This window comes from Notolabrus celidotus, chromosome 15 (assembly GCF_009762535.1).
Source record: "Notolabrus celidotus isolate fNotCel1 chromosome 15, fNotCel1.pri, whole genome shotgun sequence".
Classification (NCBI taxonomy): Eukaryota; Metazoa; Chordata; class Actinopteri; order Labriformes; family Labridae; genus Notolabrus; species Notolabrus celidotus.
Window position 1 is genome coordinate 34065824 of NC_048286.1, and position 25350 is coordinate 34091173.

The 25350-nt window shown below is 44.5% G+C and overlaps 3 gene segments (V, D, J or C); all 3 read right to left on the minus strand.

Moving 5' to 3' along the window:
• Window positions 1–2843: 2843 nt before the first annotated feature.
• LOC117827249 lies at window positions 2844–4152 on the minus strand. The segment is given in 2 exon segments: window positions 2844–3355; window positions 3847–4152. Coding segments are annotated over 2 exon segments (423 nt in total).
• A 1864-nt stretch (window positions 4153–6016) lies between these two features.
• LOC117827247 lies at window positions 6017–6793 on the minus strand. The segment is given in 2 exon segments: window positions 6017–6442; window positions 6571–6793. Coding segments are annotated over 2 exon segments (435 nt in total).
• An 11622-nt stretch (window positions 6794–18415) lies between these two features.
• LOC117827250 lies at window positions 18416–19397 on the minus strand. The segment is given in 2 exon segments: window positions 18416–18932; window positions 19239–19397. Coding segments are annotated over 2 exon segments (423 nt in total).
• Window positions 19398–25350: the final 5953 nt, after the last annotated feature.

Below are 25350 nucleotides of genomic sequence, written 5' to 3' on the forward strand. Positions count from 1 at the left end.
CTGGTTTGGTCCGGTTCTGGTTCGGTTCTGGTTTGGATCTGGTCCGGTTCTGGTTCTGGTTCAGTTCTGGTTCGGTTCTGGTTTGGTTTGGTTCGGTTCTGGTTCAGTTCTGGTTCAGTTCTGGTAGGGTTCTGGTTCGGTTCTGGTTCGGTTCGGTTTGGTTTGGTTCTGGTTCGGTTCTGGTCCGGTTCTGGTACGGTCCGGTTCTGGTTCAGTCCGGTTCTGGTTCGGTCCGGTTCTGGTTCATTTCTGGCTCTGTTCTGGTTCGGTTCTGGTCCGGTTCTGGTACGGTCCGGTTCTGGTACGGTCCGGTTCTGGTTTTGTCCGGTTCTTGTTCGGTTCTGGTTTAGTTTGGTTCTGGTTCTCTTTGGTTCTGGTTCTAACCCTAACCCACCCTAACCCTAACCCTAACCCACCCTAACCCTAACCCTAATCCTAATCCAAACCCTAACCCTAACCCAAACCCTAACCCTAACCCTAACCCTAACCCAAACCCTAACCCTAACCCTAATCCAAACCCTAATCCAAACCCTAATCCAAACCCTAATCCAAACCCTAACCCTAACCCTAATCCAAACCCTAATCCAAACCCTAACCCTAATCCAAACCCTAACCCTAACCCTAACCCTAATCCAAACCCTAACCCTAATCCAAACCCTAACCCTAATCCAAACCCTAACCCTAACCCTAACCCTAATCCTAACCCTAATCCAAACCCTAACCCTAACCCTAATCCAAACCCTAATCCAAACCCTAACCCTAACCCTAACCCTAACCCTAATCCTAATCCAAACCCTAACCCTAATCCAAACCCTAACCCTAACCCTAACCCTAATCCAAAACCAAACCCAAACCCTAACCCTAACCCTAACCCTAACCCTAACCCTAACCCTAATCCCAACCCTAACCCTAACCCTAACCCTAACCCTAACCCTAATCCAAACCCTAATCCAAACCCTAACCCTAACCCTAACCCTAACCCTAATCCAAACCCTAATCCCAACCCTAACCCTAATCCTAACCCTAACCCTAACCCTAATCCCAACCCTAACCCTAACCCTAACCCTAATCCAAACCCTAATCCTAATCCAAACCCTAACCCTAGTCCAAACCCTAATCCTAACCCTAACCCTAACCCTAACCCTAACCCTAACCCTAATTCAAACCCTAACCCTAACCCTAATCCAAACCCTAATCCAAACCCTAACCCTAACCCTAACCCTAACCCTAACCCTAACCCTAATCCAAACCCTAACCCTAACCCTAACCCTAACCCTAACCCTAATCCCAACCCTAACCCTAACCCTAACCCTAACCCTAATCCCAACCCTAACCCTAACCCTAACCCTAACCCTAACCCTAATCCTAACCCTAACCCTAACCCTAACCCTAATCCTAATCCTAACCCTAACCCTAACCCTAACCCTAACCCTAATCCTAACCCTAATCCTAACCCTAACCCTAACCCTAACCCCAACCCTAACCCTAACCCTAACCCTAACCCTAACCCTAACCCTAATCCTAACCCTAACCCTAACCCTAATCCTAACCCTAACCCTAACCCTAACCCTAACCCTAATCCAAACCCTAATCCTAACCCTAACCCTAACCCTAAGCCTAACCCTAACCCTAACCCTAATCCAAACCCTAATCCTAACCCTAACCCTAACCCTAACCCTAATCCAAACCCTAACCCTAACCCTAACCCTAACCCTAACCCTAAGCCTAACCCTAACCCTAAGCCTAACCCTAACCCTAACCCTAATCCAAACCCTAATCCTAACCCTAATCCTAACCCTAACCCTAACCCTAATCCTAACCCTAACCCTAACCCTAACCCTAACCCTAACCCTAATCCAAACCCTAACCCTAACCCTAACCCTAACCCTAAGCCTAACCCTAACCCTAACCCTAACCCTAAGCCTAACCCTAACCCTAACCCTAATCCAAACCCTAATCCTAACCCTAATCCTAACCCTAACCCTAACCCTAATCCTAACCCTAACCCTAACCCTAACCCTAACCCTAAGCCTAACCCTAACCCTAAGCCTAACCCTAACCCTAACCCTAATCCAAACCCTAATCCTAACCCTAATCCTAACCCTAACCCTAACCCTAATCCTAACCCTAACCCTAACCCTAACCCTAACCCTAAGCCTAACCCTAACCCTAAGCCTAACCCTAACCCTAACCCTAACCCTAATCCAAACCCTAACCCTAACCCTAACCCTAACCCTAACCCTAACCCTAAGCCTAACCCTAACCCTAACCCTAAGCCTAACCCTAACCCTAACCCTAATCCAAACCCTAATCCTAACCCTAATCCTAACCCTAACCCTAACCCTAACCCTAACCCTAATCCTAATCCTAACCCTAACCCTTATCCTAACCCTAACCCTAGAGTCGGCTCTTCTTTGGGAGTCGAGTTCAAAGAGCCGGCTCTCTGTAAAGAGCTGAACTTCCCATCACTAAAGCTCATGCTTCCTACCATTTGCACTCTTAGTTCCTCTTGGAACTATTTGTATTGTAAAAGGTATCAATGTAAATCCTTCAGACCTGTACCATAGTGATAAACAGAGAACACTTCAATCTGAATCCAGTAAATCCCACTTGTATCCTTTAAAACAGAGGGTCATTTCATTCCTTGTGGACTCAACATGACAGCATTTAGACTTTTCAACTAATTGATCTGAAACACTTTCAGAACATTAACAGGAGCAAGACTCACATATCCCTTCAGACACCAGATGGTATCAGAACAATGGTGGATCTGCTGTTTGTAATGACTCAGCACAATTTATCATTTATTAGAAATGTATTCTAATTATTTCACAGACCCCCACGCTATGGTTCAAGGACCCCCAGGGGTCCCAGGACCCCACTTTGAGAACCACTGTTCTCTTCACAGCAGCCTTTTTATTGTCAGGATGGTTGAACACAGAGGAAGAGCAACACCTGCTTGATGATGTCTCCCTCTAGTGGATGTTGTGGAGTATTGTGTTGTGTTTGCTCCAAAGGTTTTTGTACAGAGTGTTGGTGTTTCCTGTCACTGTGGGCCTCAGAGCACAGTAGTACACAGCAGAGTCAGTCAGCTGAAGCTTCTGGATCTTCAGAGGAACTGATTTCTCCTTGATTGCAGCATTAAATCTGTCTTTGTCGGTCCCAGGAGCAAAATCTGTGTTTTCTGAGAAACATCTCAGCATGTACTTTGGGAAATCACCAACTTCTTGTTTGTACCAGAACAAAGTTGAACTCCCATAAGAGGTCTCAAATGAACATTCAAGTGTGACGTTGTCTCCTTCAGTAGCAACGACCTCTCCTGATGGCTGGGTCGCTCTCTCTTCTCCTTTACACTCTGAGGAGACGAGAACAGAAACAGATGAAGAGATGAATTCAAAGATTTTCAGGGAGAAACATCAGAAGGTTTAAAGAATCCCCAAACTAGACCGTCTGAAACACAGACATGTTTAATATTCAGGATTTGAACTCTCAATAATAAAGTGAAGAAAAGGAGTTTTACAGAGAGACATGCTGACAGAATTATTTTCCTTCTATTGATCCATCAAACTTAATCAAGCAGTTAATGTTTAACACGTCAATGCCAGTTTATTTAATAAAGCACATATCAGCAACAAGGAAATCAAAGTGCTTCACAGCAGACATGAAGACATCCTGACACCGGGCAGAAGAAAGACTTTAAAAGAGGACATTTAAAAACTCTGAAAGGGAACCATGAAACATCAAAGACAGGTTCAAAGTAAAACAGTTCAAACTGAAGGTTTTAAAGCTGAACGTGTTCCCTTCAGCTAAAACAGAAGGTCACACATGTCATGTTTTCTCTCTCACCAAAGAAAAGAGCAGCCAGAATGATCCACAGCCAACGTTTCATCTCTCCAACAAGGATTCAATCAACAGGAGGAACGAGCTGGAGCTCAGTGTTCACTGTGACAGTACCTGTGTCCTCAGCAGCACTTCTTATTATTGGAGAGAGGTTCAACTCAGTGCTCACAAAGTGCATCCCTTCTGGATGATGACGCCCTCTGGTGGAGGTTAAAAGATCAGCAGCACAGTTTGGAGGAGAGGCTCCTATCAACCTGTCTCTGAACAGTCTCTCAGTTTGAAACACTGTTATTACACGTGTAATAACCTGGTTAAATTCAACACTACATCTTATTACTTTATGTAGTTACATACATTTAACATCACAAATGACAGAGTTGATATCATTATTTTAAAAACACCAAAGTCAGAACTTAATTTATCTTATCTTATCAAACAACAGCAATCTGATCTTTATTAGAACATTCTGTCAAAGTTTACCAGAGAGAGAGAGAGACGCCCTCTAGTGGATGTTGTGGAGTATTGTGTTGTGTTTGCTCCAAAGGTTTTTGTACAGAGTGTTGGTGTTTCCTGTCACTGTGGGCCTCAGAGCACAGTAGTACACAGCAGAGTCACTCAGTGCAGCAGAGGAGATCTCCAGATCTACACGTTTCTCCTCTTTGTTAATGTCAGCTAAGAAACCAGAGTCAAGTGGATGAATTAATCTGCTCTCTGTGATGGAGAGCAGGAACTCTGGTCTGGTTCCCTGGTTTTGTCTGTACCACTGGATGTTGTTGATAACACCTTCATATGAACAGGTCAGGTTGATGTTTCTCCCCTCTTCAACATGTTCTTCAGTTGATTCTGGTTTTATAGTGACCATGGAGGCCAGGGCTGTAAAATGAGTATTGTTCATGTCAGTCTGTTAGCCACATCAAGAGACTTCAGAAACAGTTCCTTCCTTCATTTGTTTTCTTTGATCATTGTGAGTTTCTTCCTAAACTAAAAGTCTTCTTCTGTCTCTTGAAAATGTAGCTCACACAGAAATATCTGCACGTACACATTGTTGATCAGATATGTGTTTGATACAGCAGGTGAAATTACAGTCAGAAGCTTTTTGTAACACTCACCTATAAAGTGATAGAAAAGTAGAAAGGAGTAAAGGAACATGTCTTCAGAGTTCCAACAGATGATGATGATGATGTTCTTCCACTGCTCCAGGATGTTAAAGCCAAGACGCCTCCTTGCTGCAGAGGCGTTCCCTCAACATGAAGCTGAGTGGGATTTTACATCCTCCATCATTTCTGCTCTGGTGAGAGAGATCATCTCATTGGTTGAGGCAAGGGGAAATGGGCGGGCCAGAGAAAAAGCTTTGAGATTGTCTGTCAGTTCATTCAGTGGGATTATTTCTGCATCCAGAGATAGAACATGTCTTCATTTCCATCTTAGAGCACAACAATAAAGCAACAGAGCACTTGTTCTGAGGGGATGGAGGGCTGGGATGGGATTTTCTGTGCTGTGCTGGGGACTGAAGCCAGATTGAAATGGTTCAAAATGAATGTTATTGGTGAGGTGGGAGGGACTGGATTTAAAGGGGAGGTTGGAGATGGGCTGAAAGTTACACATATTGTCAGGATGGAGTACAGGTTTCTTCAGGATGGGGGTAATGGCGGCAGGTTTACTTCTGAATACTTGTGAAAGCTTTTCTTTGGACTCATGTGTCCATGTTTGGACCATTTCACCCTGTACTTGCTGTTTGAGCAGCAATGGGTTTCAAAGTTAGTAGAATCCATCCTGGGGCAGGATGGCCATTATATAGTTTGAGAGACTCTGTTTGATATGAGGGTATAAGTGGAGGAGACCCATCTGGATTGAGGCACAGCCAAGGTCCCCATCCAGCTCCAGTGTATCTTGTGACCTCTGGACTTCACTGAGGAGAAGAAATCCTCTGATGAATGTTGCCTGACTCACTCCAGCCCGTTCTCTGCCTTCTGGGCTCAAAGTGTTACCAGGGATGGTCTTTGTCTTTGAATGAGTCTTCAGCTTTACGGGGGCCTTCAGCTGGGTCTACATGTCGTCTCCCTCCTCCATCTTGTTGGGATTAAGGACGAGCATGCGTGTTTACCTCTCCTACACATTAGACGTTAGCCAATCAGATGAACAGTTTCAAACAGTCAAAGGATTTTATTGTCAGGATGGTTGAACACAGAGGAAGAGCAACACCTGCTTGATGATGTCTCCCTCTAGTGGATGTTGTGGAGTATTGTGTTGTGTTTGCTCCAAAGGTTTTTGTACAGAGTGTTGGTGTTTCCTGTCACTGTGGGCCTCAGAGCACAGTAGTACACAGCAGAGTCAGTCAGCTGAAGCTTCTGGATCTTCAGAGGAACTGATTTCTCCTTGATTGAAGCATTAAATCTGTCTTTGTCGGTCCCAGGAGCAAATTCTTTTGTACCTGCGTAAAGTTTCAGCATGTACTTTGGGAAATCACCAACTTCTTGTTTGTACCAGAACAAATAGGGGTATGGGTCAGTGGTCTCAAATGAACATCCAAGTGTGACTGGATCTCCTTCCAAAGCAGTGACATCTCCTGCTGTCTGAATGACTCTGTCTTCTCCTTTACACTCTGGAGAAGAAGAGAACATAAAAAGAAGAGTTCAATTCAAAATGTATCAAAAGAAAAACTAGTTTGAAGAAGTAATCAGTTTGTAAAAAACACAGCAACATGCAAAAAGGAATCAAATCATCTTGTACTTTGTGACTGAGCAAAGAAAAGAGCAGCCAGAATGATCCACAGCCAACGCTCCATCTCTACAACAAGGATTCAATCAACAGGAGGAACTAGCTGAAGCTCTTTAATCCAGAGTGACTAGAACTCTCTTCTCAGCAGCAGTTATTTGAAGGCAGGTGCTGGAGAAGTGGAGCAACTACTTGATCATTTGGCCCTCTAGTGGAGGTTAAAGCACATGAAGACAATGTTCCACCAGCATGTCAGAGAGACACGTTGTGTTTTTGTACAGAGTGTTGGTGTTTCCTGTCACTGTGGGCCTCACAGCACAGTAGTACACAGCAGAGTCACTCAGTGCAGCAGAGGAGATCTGGAGATCCACACGATCCCCACTTACTGTAAAAGACAGTCTAGGATCTGGATCTGATATTATCCCAGCTGATGTGTGAGAGATGAGGAACTGTGGTGGTTCTCCTGGATCTTGTCTATACCAGAAGAAATAATCACTGAGAGCAGCAGCTCTGGAGTATCTGAAGGACAGAGTAACAGAGCTGTTCTCTAAAGCGGACTCTTCTTTCCTCTCTGCAGTGAGATCTTCACAGCTCACACCTGGAGACACAAGGCAGTGCATCAATTGAATCTTCATCAGATGTTACTGAAATGAACTCTTTTCATAAAGCATAACTTATCTTAACTTTAACATACAAAATGTCATCACTAGAGTTCTTTTCAAAGTTAGATATCTTTCTTATCAAACATTCACACATACTGAAAATGACTGAAACCATGAACACAGCAGCAGCAGCAAGTTTGTCCATGTTAGCAGAGAGAAATGCTGGAACTGAAGGATCAGTAGGAGTCACTTTGGTGAGCTGTGTTTGGTCTGATGATCACAGCTTCAATCACACAGGTCTCTGTCATGAAGCTCCTCTGCAGTCAGGAGGAGGAGACTCATATGTTCAAACTATTCATTTCTGAAGCTCTTCATCACAAATGTCTCATGAGGGAGAAGACTCTAGACCAGGGGGTCTCAAACCTTTTGGAGCCAGGGACCCCTTACAGGTGAGGAAACTGTCCAAGGACCCCCTCATGATTGTAACACAGATTAAACACATTAGTGATGTGTCCTGATCAGAAGCTGCGGCTCTGAGAGTCCATGCTTTATAGTGGATCAGAAGAGCCGGCTCACATCCAGAGAGAGCCGGCTCCCAGTTAGTTCCTGTCCCTGCTTAGCTCTCTCAGTGCTCAGCCCCAGCTCTGCTCACAGCAGAACTTTGTTTTGATTGGTCAGCATGGCGGCCATGCGGCCAATCACGTGTGAGGATATAGGATCCAGGTGATGGAGGGGAGGCTGTGTATCGTGGCTTCATCTGTTCCTTCAGAGAGGGTTAGGGTTAGGGTTCTTCTCAAAGACCGGGCAAATACTCACTGAGAGGAGAAACCGGATCAGACCATCCAAGCTGAGGACATTAATGATGTTTGATCCAGTTTGGTTCTGGTTCGGTTGCCGTGAGTTCGGATCTGGTTCGGTTCTGGTTTGGTCCGGTTCTGGTTCGGTTCTGGTTCGGTTCTGGTTCTGGTTCGGTACTGGTTCGGTTCTGATTCGGTTCTGGTTCAGTTCTGGTTCAGTTCTGGTAGGGTTCTAGTTCGGTTCTGGTTCGGTTCGGTTTGGTTCAGTTCTGGTTCGGTTCTGGTCCGGTTCTGGTACGGTCCAGTTCTGGTTCGGTTCTGGTCCGGTTCGGTTTTGTTTGGTTCTGGTTCGGTTCTGGTTTGGATCTGGTCCCGTTCTGGTTCTAGTTCGGTTCTGGTTCGGTTCGGTTTGGTTTGGTTCTGGTTCATTTCTGGTTCGGTTCTGGTTCGGTTCTGGTCCGGTTCTGGTACGATCCGGTTCTGGTACGGTCCGGTTCTGGTTCGGTTCGGTCCGGTTCTTGTTCGGTTCTGGTTTAGTTTGGCTCTGGTTCTCTTTGGTTCTGGTTCTAACCATAACCCACCCTAACCCTAACCCTAACCCTAACCCTAATCCTAATCCAAACCCTAATCCCAACCCTAACCCTAACCCTAATCCAAACCCTAACCCTAATCCAAACCCTAATCCAAACCCTAATCCAAACCCTAACCCTAACCCTAACCCTAACCCTAATCCAAACCCTAATCCCAACCCTAACCCTAACCCTAACCCTAATCCAAACCCTTACCCTACCCCTAACCTCAATCCAAACCCTAACCCTAACCCTAACCCTAATCCAAACCCTAACCCTAACCCTAACCCTAACCCTAATCCAAACCCTAACCCTAATCCAAACCCTAACCCTAACCCTAACCCTAACCCTAACCCTAATCCAAACCCTAACCCTAACTCTAACCCTAATCCAAACCCTAACCCTAACCCTAACCCTAACCCTAACCCTAATCCAAACCCTTACCCTACCCCTAACCTCAATCCAAACCCTAACCCTAACCCTAACCCTACCCCTAACCCTAATCCAAACCCTAACCCTAACCCTAACCCTAATCCTAACCCTAACCCTAACCCTAACCCTAGCCCTAACCCTAACCCTAATCCTAACCCTAACCCTAACCCTAACCCTAATCCTAACCCTAACCCTAACCCTAACCCTAGCCCTAATCCTAACCCTAATCCTAACCCTAACCCTAACCCTAACCCTAACCCTAATCCAAACCCAAACCCTAACCCTAATCCTAACCCTAATCCTAACCCTAACCCTAACCCTAATCCTAACCCTAACCCTAACCCTAACCCTAACCCTAATCCTAACCCTAACCCTAACCCTAATCCTAACCCTAACCCTAACCCTAACCCTAACCCTAATCCTAACCCTAACCCTAACCCTAACCCTAATCCTAACCCTAACCCTAACCCTAATCCTAATCCTAACCCTAACCCTAACCCTAACCCTAATCCTAACCCTAACCCTAACCCTAATCCTAACCCTAACCCTAACCCTAATCCTAACCCTAATCCTAACCCTAACCCTAACCCTAATCCTAACCCTAACCCTAACCCTACCCCTAACCTCAATCCAAACCCTAACCCTAACCCTAACCCTACCCCTAACCCTAATCCAAACCCTAACCCTAACCCTAACCCTAATCCTAACCCTAACCCTAACCCTAACCCTAGCCCTAACCCTAATCCTAACCCTAATCCTAACCCTAACCCTAACCCTAACCCTAACCCTAACCCTAATCCAAACCCAAACCCTAACCCTAATCCTAACCCTAATCCTAACCCTAACCCTAACCCTAATCCTAACCCTAACCCTAACCCTAACCCTAACCCTAACCCTAACCCTAATCCTAACCCTAACCCTAACCCTAACCCTAACCCTAATCCTAACCCTAACCCTAACCCTAACCCTAACCCTAATCCTAACCCTAACCCTAACCCTAATCCTAACCCTAACCCTAACCCTAATCCTAACCCTAATCCTAACCCTAACCCTAACCCTAATCCTAACCCTAACCCTAACCCTACCCCTAACCTCAATCCAAACCCTAACCCTAACCCTAACCCTACCCCTAACCCTAATCCAAACCCTAACCCTAACCCTAACCCTAATCCTAACCCTAACCCTAACCCTAACCCTAACCCTAACCCTAACCCTAACCCTAATCCAAACCCAAACCCTAACCCTAATCCTAACCCTAATCCTAACCCTAACCCTAACCCTAATCCTAACCCTAACCCTAACCCTAACCCTAACCCTAACCCTAACCCTAACCCTAACCCTAACCCTAACCCTAACCCTAACCCTAATCCTAACCCTAACCCTAACCCTAACCCTAACCCTAATCCTAACCCTAACCCTAACCCTAGAGTCGGCTCTTCTTTGGGAGTCGAGTTCAAAGAGCCGGTTCTCTGTAAAGAGCTGAACTTCCCATCACTAAAGCTCATGCTTCCTACCATTTGCACTCTTAGTTCCTCTTGGAACTATTTGTATTGTAAAAGGTATCAATGTAAATCCTTCAGACCTGTACCATAGTGATAAACAGAGAACACTTCAATCTGAATCCAGTAAATCCCACTTGTATCCTTTAAAACAGAGGGTCATTTCATTCCTTGTGGACTCAACATGACAGCATTTAGACTTTTCAACTAATTGATCTGAAACACTTTCAGAACATTAACAGGAGCAAGACTCACATATCCCTTCAGACACCAGATGGTATCAGAACAATGGTGGATCTGCTGTTTGTAATGACTCAGCACAATTTATCATTTATTAGAAATGTATTCTAATTATTTCACAGACCCCCACGCTATGGTTCAAGGACCCCCAGGGGTCCCAGGACCCCACTTTGAGAACCACTGTTCTCTTCACAGCAGCCTTTTTATTGTCAGGATGGTTGAACACAGAGGAAGAGCAACACCTGCTTGATGATGTCTCCCTCTAGTGGATGTTGTGGAGTATTGTGTTGTGTTTGCTCCAAAGGTTTTTTGTACAGAGTGTTGGTGTTTCCTGTCACTGTGGGCCTCAGAGCACAGTAGTACACAGCAGAGTCAGTCAGCTGAAGCTTCTGGATCTTCAGAGGAACTGATCCTGATTTGGACGAGGAATTCAGTGTGGAGGAAAACCTCTTCTTAAACTCATCTGGTGTGTTTCCTTCATCTCCTCTGACGCGACTCAGGATGAATGTGGGGCTGTTGTTTCCCTCCTGTTTGTACCAGTAGAGATAATTATTTGAAAAGCTGCTGGTATATTGACAGCTCAGTGTGACAGTCTCTCCTTCAGGAGCAGTCACATCTCCTTCTGGTTGCAGCACGTTGTCTTTTTGTCCTCTGCATTCTGTTAAACAGCAACAAGTAATATTAGATCAGTGTTAAAGATTGATGTCAGTGCTGGAATGATATCAAATAAACAGAGTTAGAGTTCATACCAAGACACACAGCAGCCAGCAACACTGAGATAAACAGAGGCATCATATCTGCAGTGTTAATAACTCTGAGCTACAGCAAGTCTAAAGAAGGCTGTGATCTCTCTGTTGAGTCTACATCAACACTAAGTTGGAGGATTAGGAGGAGGAGCCTGATCACAGTGACAGGTCTCATTCTCAGCCCTGAGTTATTCCATCAACTAACAGCTGTAACCAATCACAGCCTGACCTCAGTATTTATGAAAGGTTTAGAGAAACTGGTTAGGTCTGAGATCCTGAGGCAAGCTGAACATGTACTGGATCCCATGCAGTTTGCATACAGGCCTCACAGAGGAGGAGAGGATGCTGCAGTCACTCTGCTGAACAAGCTTCTCAGACCTTTGGATGGTAATGGACTCATGCCAGGACTCTTGTTTGTGCTCCTCTGCTTTTAATACCATCCAACCCCCCATTTCAGCTCCAAGGCTTTAGATGAGTTTGATTTCAGGAACAGTCTGGTGGGCTGGATCCTTGACTTTGGAACTAACAGGACACACAGAGGAGGAGAGGATGCTGCAGTCTAGGGGTGACCCTGATTAAGGATTTCCTTGGTCGTATCAGATCCTTCAGGTTTTGCTCATGGTGGTGATTCATAGTCTGCATCATGGTGACCATATGATGATATTACACAACCATACACATTAAGAGGCTCATAGCTTGAAGTCAAATGGACAACAGAAAGGTGTAGAACTTGTATTTCTTCATCTACAGTGCTCAGCATTAAAGAGCACACTCTCTTTGAAAAGTAAGATTTTAATACATTTCTCAATTAACACAAGAATCATTTTAAAATGTTGGCAAAACTGAGTGTCATAGAACATTGTTTAATTCATATCATGACAGTAAGGTTAATAATATAACTTTCATTACAAAATCTTCAGTTTTACTCAAAATAATTGCAGCATAAATGAATACACAACAAAAACTGCTAGATGTAATATTTTGTTTGACCTCCATGATTTTAAGGACAGCACCGAGTCTTCTCGACAAGTTGCCGACATATTGCTTCATCAATCTTTTTCCATTCTTGGAGGATGACCTCTTTCAGTGCCTTGATGCCTGATGGAGAGTGATGCTCAGGTTTTCTCTTCAGAATTCCCCACATGTGTTCCATGGGGTTCAGATCAGGAGACATACTTGGCCCCTGAATCACTTTCACCCTGTTCTTCTTCAGACCTCCAGCTGTGGCCTTAGACGTGTGTTTAGATCATTGTCATGTTGGAAAGGTGCATGATGACCGAGGGCACGGAGTGATGGCAGCATCTTCTCTTTCAGTACAGAGCAGTACATCTGTGAACTCATGATTCCATCAGTGAAGTGAAGCTCCCTGACCCCAGCAGCACTCATGCAGCCCCACATGAGGACACTAACACCTCCATGTTTTACAGTAGGCACTATGCATTTCTCCTTACACTCCTCACCTTCAGACACCAGACACTTTTGAAGCCATCAGTTCCAAAAACATTCATTTTGGTCTCATCACTCCAGAGTACAGGGTCCCAGTCGTCCTCACCTTTATCAGCCTGGTCCCTGGCAAATCCTAGGCGGGCTTTTTTTTGTGCACGGGCCTCAGGAGAGGCTTCCTTCGGGGGCGACACCCATGCGGGCCATTCCTCTGCAGTGTGTGCCGTATTGTGTCTCGGGAAACGGTCACTCCAGTTTGACTTTCTACCTCTTCAGCTAACTGCAGTGAACTTGCACGGCGGTTTCCTTCAACCCTTCTCACCAGAAGACGCTCCTGTCAGGGTGTTAACTACCTGGGACGGCCTGGACGTCTCTGAGGGACTGTTGCAAATCCATCCTCTTTAAATGTCTGGATCCCTTTGGCTCCAGTATTCTGACTGATGAGTAAAGCTTTGCTGATCTTCTTGTAGCCTTCACCTTTCTTGTGAAAAGAAATGATCTTCTTTCTCAGGTCTTGTGAAAGTTCTCTTCCATGTGGAGCCATTACTGACAGCATGAAATGGGAGGGGTTTTCTCTGTTAAGTAAAGTCCTTTTATAGTCAGGGGTCTGCTGATAAATGATTAGACTCACCTGGGGTTGAATTCTTGTCTATTAGAATTTTGTAGTCCAAGATGTAGCTTAGCTCCTAAGACTTTCATTGGGGTGTACTCATTTTTGCAACATGGTCTTTGATGAATTTGTGAGAAAAAATACTTTTTTCTGTGCACAAATGAACAAATCTTGTTTTCAATCAATGGCCCACATGTGTGGGAGTAGTTCATAGTATTGTATCCCAAAAAACTACTGATCCTGAAAGGAAACTAAAGGTTCCTAACACATCTGTTAGGGGTGTACTCATTTATACTGAGCACTGTATACTGCACACAAAAACAACAAAGTGATGAAGGAGAAAAACTCAACTGAGGCCACCGCCCCATAAACATCAAAGTGACATTGTTAAATAAGGAAGAGGTCTTTCATCAGGTCTTTGTCCCCTCCAGTCTTTTCAATCAGTGCATGAAGGAAACCCTGGTGTTCACAGGCAGAGGTGCGCTCCATGCTTTGTTGACAGTCAGTCCTGCCTTTGAGAATATCCTCTCTGATGGTGTGGAGGTGGATGGGATGCCGTGGATTGTCTTTGTGGCTCCGGACAGCTTTGGGTACCCTTCCTCACGGTCCAGAACTGTTTTTTGTGTGGCCCGGTAAGCCTTGATCTCACAGCCCTCTTCATGAAGCTGCTCCTCATCTTCATCACTTTTTTAAAGGATCATCTGAAGTTTATTTTCCTGACATGTTGAGCTGCTATGAAGAAAGATTGAATGGCCAGATGAGGTCCCCCTGCTCCACAGGTCCTGCTGAATGGGATGGTCCACCTTTAATTACCAGGGGAGATTTAATGACCACATTAAGGAGATTTAACACTTCAACAGCTATTTCTAGAAATACATGAAATATTAATACCTTTATTTTGATATCCAAATAGGCCACATGAGACATGATTATTATGGAAACAGGAAGATGATATAGAATTAGATAGATATAGAATTAGACATTCCCCTACTGCAGTCACTCTACTGAACAAGTAGGTTATTCATGAATGTGTATTTGGTCCTCCCTCAGTGTGTGATGAGCAGCTGGAACCACAGTGACTCTGATAAAACACAATCCTTCTGATATGAAGCTGTGGTTTGAATACCACTTCCCTCCTCTTTGAAGAGCAGTCAGATATCTGTGTTCAGGTTTTTGTACAGCCTCTTCTACACTTTGTATCACTGTGTGTCTAAAGCACAGTAGTAGAGAGCTGTGTCTGCCAGGGTTAGCTTCTTTATGGTCAGTTCAGTTGAGCTACTTGTTGTTGCAGATTCATATCGTGTGTCTGGAATATATTTGTAACTGCTATATGATCTCGCTCCTTTCCAGAGTATAAACTGAGGTGCCTGAAGGTCAGACTGATGTCTGTACCAGTGGAGGAGAACATTCTCCTCTGTTGTCTGATAGATACATGAGAGTGTCACAGGTTGTCCTTCTGTTCCTCTGACTTCTTCTCTGACAGGAGAGATTGTGTCTGCAGTTATAAACCCTGTAAAGTAGAGGAAATGAAGCAGTTATACTAACACTGTTAATCAGTGCAAACTGTCAAATGTACAGTGTTGCTGTGAACCATCTCAGCTGTTCAGAGATTTGTGCTCTGAACCCCAGTTTACATCAATGTTTAGAAATCTTTCTATCTCACCAAATAAAAGAGCGCTCAGAATAATCCACGGCCAACGCCCCATCTCTACCAGGTTTGAATCTACAGGAGGAACAGGCTGATGTTCATCATTCAGAGTGACAACTGTTCTCTTCACAGCAGCCTTTTTATTGTCAGGATGGTTGAACACAGAGGAAGAGCAACACCTGCTTGATGATGTCTCCCTCTAGTGGATGTTGTGGAGTATTGTGTTGTGTTTGCTCCAAAGGTTTTTGTACAGAGTGTTGGTGTTTCCTGTCACTGTGGGCCTCAGAGCACAGTAGTACACAGCAGAGTCAGTCAGCTGAAGCTTCTGGATCTTCAGAGGAACTGATTTCTCCTTGATTGAAGCATTAAATCTGTCTTTGTCGGTCTCAGGAGCAAATTCTGTTGTTGTTGAGAAACATTTCAGCATGTACTTTGGGAAATCACCAACTTCTTGTTTGTACCAGAACAAAGTTGGACTCCCAAAAGAGGTCTCAAATGAACATTCAAGTGTGACTGGATCTCCTTCCAAAGCAGTGACATCTCCTGCTGTCTGAATGACTCTGTCTTCTCCTTTACACTCTGGAGAAGAAGAGAACATAAAAGAAGAGTTCAATTCAAAATGTATCAAAGAAAAACTAGTTTGAAGAAGTAATCAGTTTGTAAAAAACACAGCAACATGCAAAAAGGAATCAAATCATCTTGTACTTTGTGACTGAGCAAAGAAAAGAGCAGCCAGAATGATCCACAGCCAACGCTCCATCTCTACAACAAGGATTCAATCAACAGGAGGAACTAGCTGAAGCTCTTTAATCCAGAGTGACTAGAACTCTCTTCTCAGCAGCAGTTATTTGAAGGCAGGTGCTGGAGAAGTGGAGCAACTACTTGATCATTTGGCCCTCTAGTGGAGGTTAAAGCACATGAAGACAATGTTCCACCAGCATGTCAGAGAGACACGTTGTGTTTTTGTACAGAGTGTTGGTGTTTCCTGTCACTGTGGGCCTCACAGCACAGTAGTACACAGCAGAGTCACTCAGTGCAGCAGAGGAGATCTGGAGATCCACACGATCCCCACTTACTGTAAAAGACAGTCCAAGAACTGGACCTGATAATGGTGTTCCTGTCCCTGTGTGAGAGATGAGGAACTGTGGTGGTTCTCCTGGATCTTGTCTATACCAGAAGAAATAATCACTGAGAGCAGCAGCTCTGGAGTATCTGAAGGACAGAGTAACAGAGCTGTTCTCTAAAGCGGACTCTTCTTTCCTCTCTGCAGTGAGATCTTCACAGCTCACACCTGGAGGAAGAAACATCATTATATTATTACTTTTGAAAGTCAAAGATTGATGGTTCAGCAGATGATATTATGGTCATGCTGATTAATCCAACATACCTGATAGAATAGAGAGATAAAGCAGTGAAACAACACAAGTGTGTAACGTCTGCATGTTGACTCAGTGTTTGTGTTTTAGTCTTGCTGTCTGCTGATGTTGAAGTTCCTCTCTCTGCTATAGTTCAGTAACAGCTTAGCTCCTCCTTGGATCAGTCTGTCTGCTCTTAGATCTGTGATTCTCACTCCTTCACTTACACTCAGTGTCAGAGAGATAGCTGCAATGATTTAGAGTCCAACTCCTCTTCTTTGTTTTACAAACACAAGACAGACTGTAGCTGTGCATCTGAAGTCTTTTGATTTGATCCTCAATGATATAAAGTCTGTGGATGAACATGAAATGAGCTGAAAGAAAGTCTTCAGCTCTACATCACAGAATGAGAAGGACCTGATTTCCTGAGACCCTTACTTTGATGCTGAAGTAAGGACAACATTTTAGGCAAGGCAAGGCAAGGCAGCTTTATTTCTATAGAACATTTCATACCTGAGGGCAACTCAATGTGCTTTACATTCAAACATTAACAGCATTGGAAACATTCAGACAGGCATTAAAGAACAGAATTAAAATGACAAATATAATAAAACAGAAAAGAAAAGGAACATTAGAAATATATTTCAAACAATACAATAAATCAATAATGAGCTAAGATAGGAAGGCAGTGGGAAATAAAAGGTCTTAGTCTTTGATTTAAAGAGGTGAGAGTTGGAGCAGACCTGCAGCTTTCAGGGAGTGTGTTCCAGATATGTGGAGCAGAATGACTAAACGCTGCTTCACCATGTTTCCTTCTGACTCTAGGGACTGAAAGCAGACCAGGACCTGAGGACCTCAGAGGTCCAGGTGGTTCATACAGTAGCAGCAGATCAGCCTAACCCATTCAGGTCTTTATAAACCATCAGCAGGATTTTAAAGTCTACTCTCTGACAGACAGGAAGCCAGTGTAGAGATCTAAGAACTGGAGTGATGTGGTCTACTTTGTTGGTCCTTGTTAGGACTGGAGCAGCAGCATTCTGTATGAGCTGCAGTCCTCTGATGGACTTCTTAGGGAGTCCTGTAAAGACCTCGTTACAGTAGTCTAGTCTGCTAAAGATAAATGCATGGAGGAGTTTTCCTGCATCCTGCTGAGACATGAGTCCTTTAACCCTTGATATATTCTGAAGGTGATAGTAGGCGGACTTTGTAATGGTCTTAATGTGGCTGCTGAAATGAAGGTCTGAGTCTAAGACTACACCAAGGTTTCTGGCTTGGTTTGAACATTTCATCTGTGCAGATTGGAGCTGAGCAGTAACCTTTAACCTTTCTTCCTCCAAAAACAATCATTTCAGTTTCTTCTTTGTTGAACTGAAGAAAGTTCTGTCTCGTCCAGTCCTTGATTTGTTCAATGCATTTCCTCAGTGTTTGTATGGGACTATAATCCCCTGGTGATATGCTGATGTAAATGTGTGTGTCATCTGCATAGCTATGGTGTTTTATTTTGTTGTTTCTTATTATCTGACCTAAGGGGAGCATGTAGATGTTGATCAGCAGAGGCCCCAGAATGGATCCCTGAGGTACTCCACACACCATTTTCATCCACTCAGATGTGTGATTACCTTTAGACACAAAATAGTCCCAGTCATTTAAATAGGACTTAAACCAATTTAGTACTGCACCAGAGAGTCCCACCCAGTGTTCAAGTCTGTCCAGTAGTATCTTGTGGTCAACCGTATCAAAAGCAGCACTGAGATCAAGTGATACCAAAACTGAAATTTTGCCATTGTCTGTGTTTAAATGAATATCATTGAGGACCTTGACAAGAGCGGTCTCTGTGCTGTGATCGGAATCCTGATTGGAAGACATCAGAACAGTCATTTATCATGAGATCATTGTTCAATTGTTGAAAAACTGCTTTTTCAATACACAACAAAACCTTCTGTAGCTCTGTGTTTGAACCATTCTTCATTTCCCTTTTTACATCGACAGAAAAATACACTCATGATTTAGTCTCCATCACCACACTCAATTTAAGTTGGAGAGGGAGAGACGCCCTCTAGTGGATGTTGTGGAGTATTGTGTTGTGTTTGCTCCAAAGGTTTTTGTACAGAGTGTTGGTGTTTCCTGTCACTGTGGGCCTCAGAGCACAGTAGTACACAGCAGAGTCAGTCAGCTGAAGCTTCTGGATCTTCAGAGGAACTGATTTCTCGTTGATTGCAGCATTAAATCTGTCCTCGTTGATCCCAGGAGCAAAATATGTGTTTTCTGAGAAACATCTCAGCATGTACTTTGGGAAATCACCAACTTCTTGTCTGTACCAGAACAAATAGGGATTCGTTCTAGTTGTCTCAAACGTACAGCCAAGTGTGACAGTGTCTCCCTCTGAAGCAACAACATCCTCTGCTGGCTGGGTCACTGTGTCTTCTCCTTTACACCCTGAAGAGGAACAGAGCATGCAGAGGAAGAGATGAATAATAAAAACAGTTGACTGAAGGAGAACAAACAGAAGGTTTGAAGAATTAGCTGACCCTAGAGGTACACAGACACAAAGAATAGCATGATGGAATAGCTATGGTAACAACTGACTCATGGAGGTTAATACTAGTGACGTTTGCAAAGTGAGAAATACTGAAGAAATATCCTTTTCTGCTTTTTGTCCAGGTCACTTCAATCAAATCAGTAAATGTGTAGCTCTGTAGAAAGGTCAAGTGTTCTGGGAGGAAACATGTGGAGTTATCTTACCAAAGAAAAGAGCAGCCAGAATGATCCACAGCCAACGCTCCATCTCTACAACAAGGATTCAATCAACAGGAGGAACTAGCTGAAGTTTGTCAGTCTGTCAGTGTGACAGTACTTCTCTTCTCAGCAGCAGTTCAGAATGAGCCAATGGATGAACTCAGTGTTGATGTGGAGTATGAACTACTTGATGTCTCCCTCTGGTGGAGGTAAAAGTATCAACACAAGCAGAAGCTGTTAGCAGCATGTCAGAGAGACACGTTGTGTTTTTGTACAGAGTGTTGGTGTTTCCTGTCACTGTGGGCCTCACAGCACAGTAGTACACAGCAGAGTCACTCAGTGCAGCAGAGGAGATCTCCAGGTCAAACTGCTTTGAGTCTCTGTCATGTTTGGAAGACATCCCTGCTGGTCCCTCTGAATATTCTCCTATTAGTAAATGTGGATATGATCTGGACTTGTGTTGATACCAGAAGAGGTTTTGTGAAGAGCCAGAATACTTGCAGGAGAGAGTCACACTGTCTCCCTCAGAAACCAGCATTGTATCTCTGAGTGGTCGTATTAAATCCTCAGAGGATCCTAGAAAAGAAAGAAAGAAACATCTTACTGTGACGCTAAATATAAATTCATATACTTAGTTTCTGTTTTAAAGAGATGTGTTTATCAAATCAGGTCCAAGTTTTCCAATGTCCTCCATCAGGCTCCATCTTCTCAGCACTTACCAGTATGAAAGGAGATGATCATCATCCAAATGAAATGAAGCTGCATTGTTGTCACTTGTAGTTAATGAACAGTAGAGACAGCAGTAGAGGGAACACAGCTGCTCTTCAGTTCCAACATGAAACAGTTCATATTCTTTGTGTTGCTCCTCCTCCTCCTCCTCCTCTGTCATCAGAGGAGGTCAAACTGAAGCAGAAATCTGTACACAACACCTGACTGAGTCTGTAGAGAGACAACTTTACAGAGTGTGTGTCTGAACCCAGTTTAACAGTCTGGAAGAGTCCAATGTTTCAAGTCATTGAGAGCAGATCTTCAAATAACAGGTACCATCCTCTAACTGGGACTAGGACTGTCTTTATACTGAGGGGTTGTGTGTTTATGGCTTTTTGAAATGATATCAATCAGTGTTGAACTTGGCTGTCAGCCATCCTCAAATGTAGCAGAGAGTAGACAAGAAGAGAGAGAGGAACAAATAGAAACATACACAAACATCATGTCCCAGTAGAAACAACAACACCATCAAATCTGGTTGCAGATTCACTGAAACATGAAATCAATAGGCAGACAACAACTTTGATGTTTCCACCATCTACAGTGCTGTGAAAAAGGATTTGCCCCCTTCTTGATTTCTTATATTTTTGCACATTTTTCACACTTAAATGTTTCAGATCATCAAACAAATTTTAATATGAGACAAAGATAACCAGAGTAAACATTAAATGCTGTTTTGAAATGATGATTTTATTTCTAAAGGGAATAAAGTGATCCAGACCCTCCTGACCCTGTGTGAAAAAGGATTTGCCCCCTAAACCTAATAAGTGGTTGTGCCTCCCTTGGAGGAAATAACTGTAATCAAGTGTTTGTGATAACTGGGGATGAGTCTTTAACATCACTCTGGATGAGTTTTGGCCGACTCCTCTTCACAGAATTGTTTTCATTCAGCCACACTGGAGGGTTCCAGCATGGACGGCCTGTTTAAGGTCATACCACAGCATCTCAATCGGATTCAAGTCCGGACTTTGACCAGGCCACTCCAAAACCTTCTTTTTGTTTTTAAGCCATTCAGAGGTGGACTTGGTGGTGAGTTTAAGAATAATAATAATAATAATACATTTTATTTAGAAGCGCCTTTCAAAACACTCAAGGTCACTTTACAGACAGATTAAAACACAACAAATAAAACAACAGGATAAAATAAATCAAAACAACAAGCAGAGTAACACCAAGTTCAAATGAAGCAGGGAATGCAGATTGGAACAGATGGGTTTTGAGTTTTGATTTGAAGAGGGGTAGTGAGTCAGAGTTTGTGATGTCTGGTGGGAGTGAGTTCCAGAGTTGGGGAGCAGAGCGACTGAAAGCTCTGCTCCCCATGGTGCTGAGACGGGCAGGGGGCACAGAGAGGTGGAGGGAGGAGGAGGACCTGAGGGAGCGAGAGGGGGTGACGATGTGGAGGAGATCAGAGAGATACGGGGGGAGGGAGTGGTTGTGGACGGCCTTGAATGTGTAAAGGAGGATTTTGAAATTGATTCTGAGTTTGACCTGGAGCCAGTGGAGCTGCTGGAGGACGGGGGTGATGTGGTGAATGGAGGGGGTTCTGGTGATGATGCGGGCTGCAGAGTTTTGGACCAGTTGAAGTTTATGGAGGGATTTGTGAGGGACACCGAAGAGGAGTGAGTTACAATAATCCATACGGGAAGTGACGAGACTGTGGACCAGGATGGTGTGAGGGGTGAGAGAGGGGCGGAGACGGTTGATGTTGCAGAGATGGAAGTATGCAGACCGGGTTATGATATTGATGTGAGAGTTGAAAGAAAGTGAGCTGTGGAGGATCACACCCAGACCCTTTACCTGAGGGGAGGGGGACACTGACACCCAGACTCTTTACCTGAGGGGAGGGGGACACTGACACCCAGACTCTTTACCTGAGGGAAGGGGGACACTGACACCCAGACTCTTTACCTGAGGGGAGGGGGACACTGACACCCAGACTCTTTACCTGAGGGGAGGGGGACACTGACACCCAGACTCTTTACCTGAGGGGAGGGGGACACTGACACCCAGACTCTTTACCTGAGGGGAGGGGGACACTGACACCCAGACTCTTTACCTGAGGGGAGGGGGACACTGACACCCAGACTCTTTACCTGAGGGGAGGGGGACACTGACACCCAGACTCTTCACCTGAGGGGAGGGGGACACTGACACCCAGACTCTTTACCTGAGGGGAGGGGGACACTGACACCCAGACTCTTTACCTGAGGGAAGGGGGACACTGACACCCAGACTCTTTACCTGAGGGGAGGGGGACACTGACACCCAGACTCTTTACCTGAGGGGAGGGGGACACTGACACCCAGACTCTTTACCTGAGGGGAGGGGGACACTGACACCCAGACTCTTTACCTGAGGGGAGGGGGACACTGACACCCAGACTCTTTACCTGAGGGGAGGGGGACACTGACACCCAGACTCTTTACCTGAGGGGAGGGGGACACTGACACCCAGACTCTTTACCTGAGGGGAGGGGGACACTGACACCCAGACTCTTTACCTGAGGGAAGGGGGACACTGTTGAACTGTCGATGGAGAGGGAGAAACTGTCGGCTTTGGATAAGGTGGATTTGGTGCCTACAAGGAGGAGTTCTGTTTTATTGCTGTTGAGTTGAAGGAAGTTGGAGGTGAACCAGGACTTGATCTCAGAGAGGCAGAACGGGTGAAGAAAACGGAACGGGACAGGTGCGAGTGAGTTTAAGATCATTGTCCTGCTGAATAACCCAAGTGGGCTTAAGCTTGAGGTATGGAACTGATGGCCGGACATTCTCCTTCAGGATCTTCTGGTAGAGAGCAGAATTCATGGTTCCATCAGTTACAGCAGGTCGTCCAGGTCCAGACCCAGCACAGCAGGTCCAGAACATCACTCTACCTCCACCATGGTTGACTGTTGGTATGATGTTCTTTTGATCAAACGCTGTGTTGGTTTTATGCCAGATGTAACGAGACACACACCTTCCAAAGAGTTCAACTTCTGTCTCGTCAGTCCACAGAATGTTTTCCCAGAAGTCTCGGGGATCATCAAGATGTCTTTGGTGAATGTGAGACGAGCCTTTGTGTTCTTTTTGGTCAGCAGTGGTTTATGCCTTTGAACTCTCCCATGGATGCTGTTTCTGCCCGGTCTTATTGTGGACTCGTGGACACTGACCTGAACTGAGGAAGTGAGGCCTGCAGTTCTTCAGAGGTGGTTCTGGGTTCTTTTGTGACCTGGATGAGTCGTCGCTCTTGGAGTCATTTTGGTTGGCCGGTCACTCCTGGGAAGGTTCATCACTGTTCCAAGCCTTCTCCATTTGTGGATCATGTCTCTCACTGTGGTTCTCTGGAGTCCCAAAGCCTTAGAGATGGCTTTGTAACCCCTTCCAGACTGATAGATGTCAATGACTTAGTTTCTCATCTGTTCTGGAATTGATTTGGATCACAGCATGATGTGTTGAGATCTTTTAGCCCACTTCACTTTGTCAGACAGGTTCTCTTTAAGAGACTTCTTGGTTGAACAGGTCTGTCAGTAATCAGGTCTAGGTGTGGAGAGTGAAATCAGGTTTATCACAGTTAAGTTGTGATTTAGCAAGAGGGGGGCAAATCCTTTTTCACACAGGGTCAGGAGGGTCTGGATCACTTTATTCCCTTAAGAAATAAAATCATCATTTCAAAACAGCATTTAATGTTTACTCTGGTTATCTTTGTCTCATATTAAAATTTGTTTGATGATCTGAAACATTATAGTGTGAAAAATGTGCAAAAATATGAGAAATCAAGAAGCACTGTATTTCTTCTTGTGTGCTGATTTGTTCTGTTGAAGAATATTCCACTCTGATTGTCATGAATGTGTATTTGGTCCTCCCTCAGTGTGTGATGAGCAGCTGGAACCACAGTGACTCTGATAAAACACAATCCTTCTGATATGAAGCTGTGGTTTGAATACCACTTCCCTCCTCTTTGAAGAGCAGTCAGATATCTGTGTTCAGGTTTTTGTACAGCCTCTTCTACACTTTGTATCACTGTGTGTCTAAAGCACAGTAGTAGAGAGCTGTGTCTGCCAGGGTTAGCTTCTTTATGGTCAGTTCAGTTGAGCTTCTTGTTGTTGCAGATTCATATCGTGTGTCTGGAATATATTTGTGACTGCTCCATGATCTCGCTCCTTTCCAGAGTATAAACTGAGGTGCCTGAAGGTCAGACTGATGTCTGTACCAGTGGAGCTCAACATCTTCATATCCTGTCTGATAGTTACATGAGAGTTTCACAGGTTGTCCTTCTGTTCCTCTGACTTCTTCTCTGACAGGAGAGATTGTGTCTGCAGTTATAAACCCTGTAAAGTAGAGGAAATGAAGCAGTTATACTAACACTGTTAATCAGTGCAAACTGTCAAATGTACAGTGTTGCTGTGAACCATCTCAGCTGTTCAGAGATTTGTGCTCTGAACCCCAGTTTACATCAATGTTTAGAAATCTTTCTATCTCACCAAATAAAAGAGCGCTCAGAATAATCCACGGCCAACGCCCCATCTCTACCAGGTTTGAATCTACAGGAGGAACAGGCTGATGTTCATCATTCAGAGTGACAACTGTTCTCTTCACAGCAGCCTTTTTATTGTCAGGATGGTTGAACACAGAGGAAGAGCAACACCTGCTTGATGATGTCTCCCTCTAGTGGATGTTGTGGAGTATTGTGTTGTGTTTGCTCCAAAGGTTTTTGTACAGAGTGTTGGTGTTTCCTGTCACTGTGGGCCTCAGAGCACAGTAGTACACAGCAGAGTCAGTCAGCTGAAGCTTCTGGATCTTCAGAGGAACTGATCCTGAGTAGGACGAGGAATTCAGTGTGGAGGAAAATCTCTCCTTAAACTCATCTGGTGTGTTTCCTTCATCTCCTCTGACGCGACTCAGGATGAATGTGGGGCTGTTGTTTCCCTCCTGTTTGTACCAGAAGAGATTATTATTTGTTGAACTGCTGGTATATTGACATCTAAGTGTGACTGTCTCTCCTTCAGGAGCAGTCACATCTCCTTCTGGTTGCAGCACGTTGTCTTTTTGTCCTCTGCATTCTGTTAAACAGCAACAAGTAATATTAGATCAGTGTTAAAGATTGATGTCAGTGCTGGAATGATATCAAATAAACAGAGTTAGAGTTCATACCAAGACACACAGCAGCCAGCAACACTGAGATAAACAGAGGCATCATATCTGCAGTGTTAATAACTCTGAGCTACAGCAAGTCTAAAGAAGGCTGTGATCTCTCTGTTGAGTCTACATCAACACTAAGTTGGAGGATTAGGAGGAGGAGCCTGATCACAGTGACAGGTCTCATTCTCAGCCCTGAGTTATTCCATCAACTAACAGCTCTACACTAAACACAT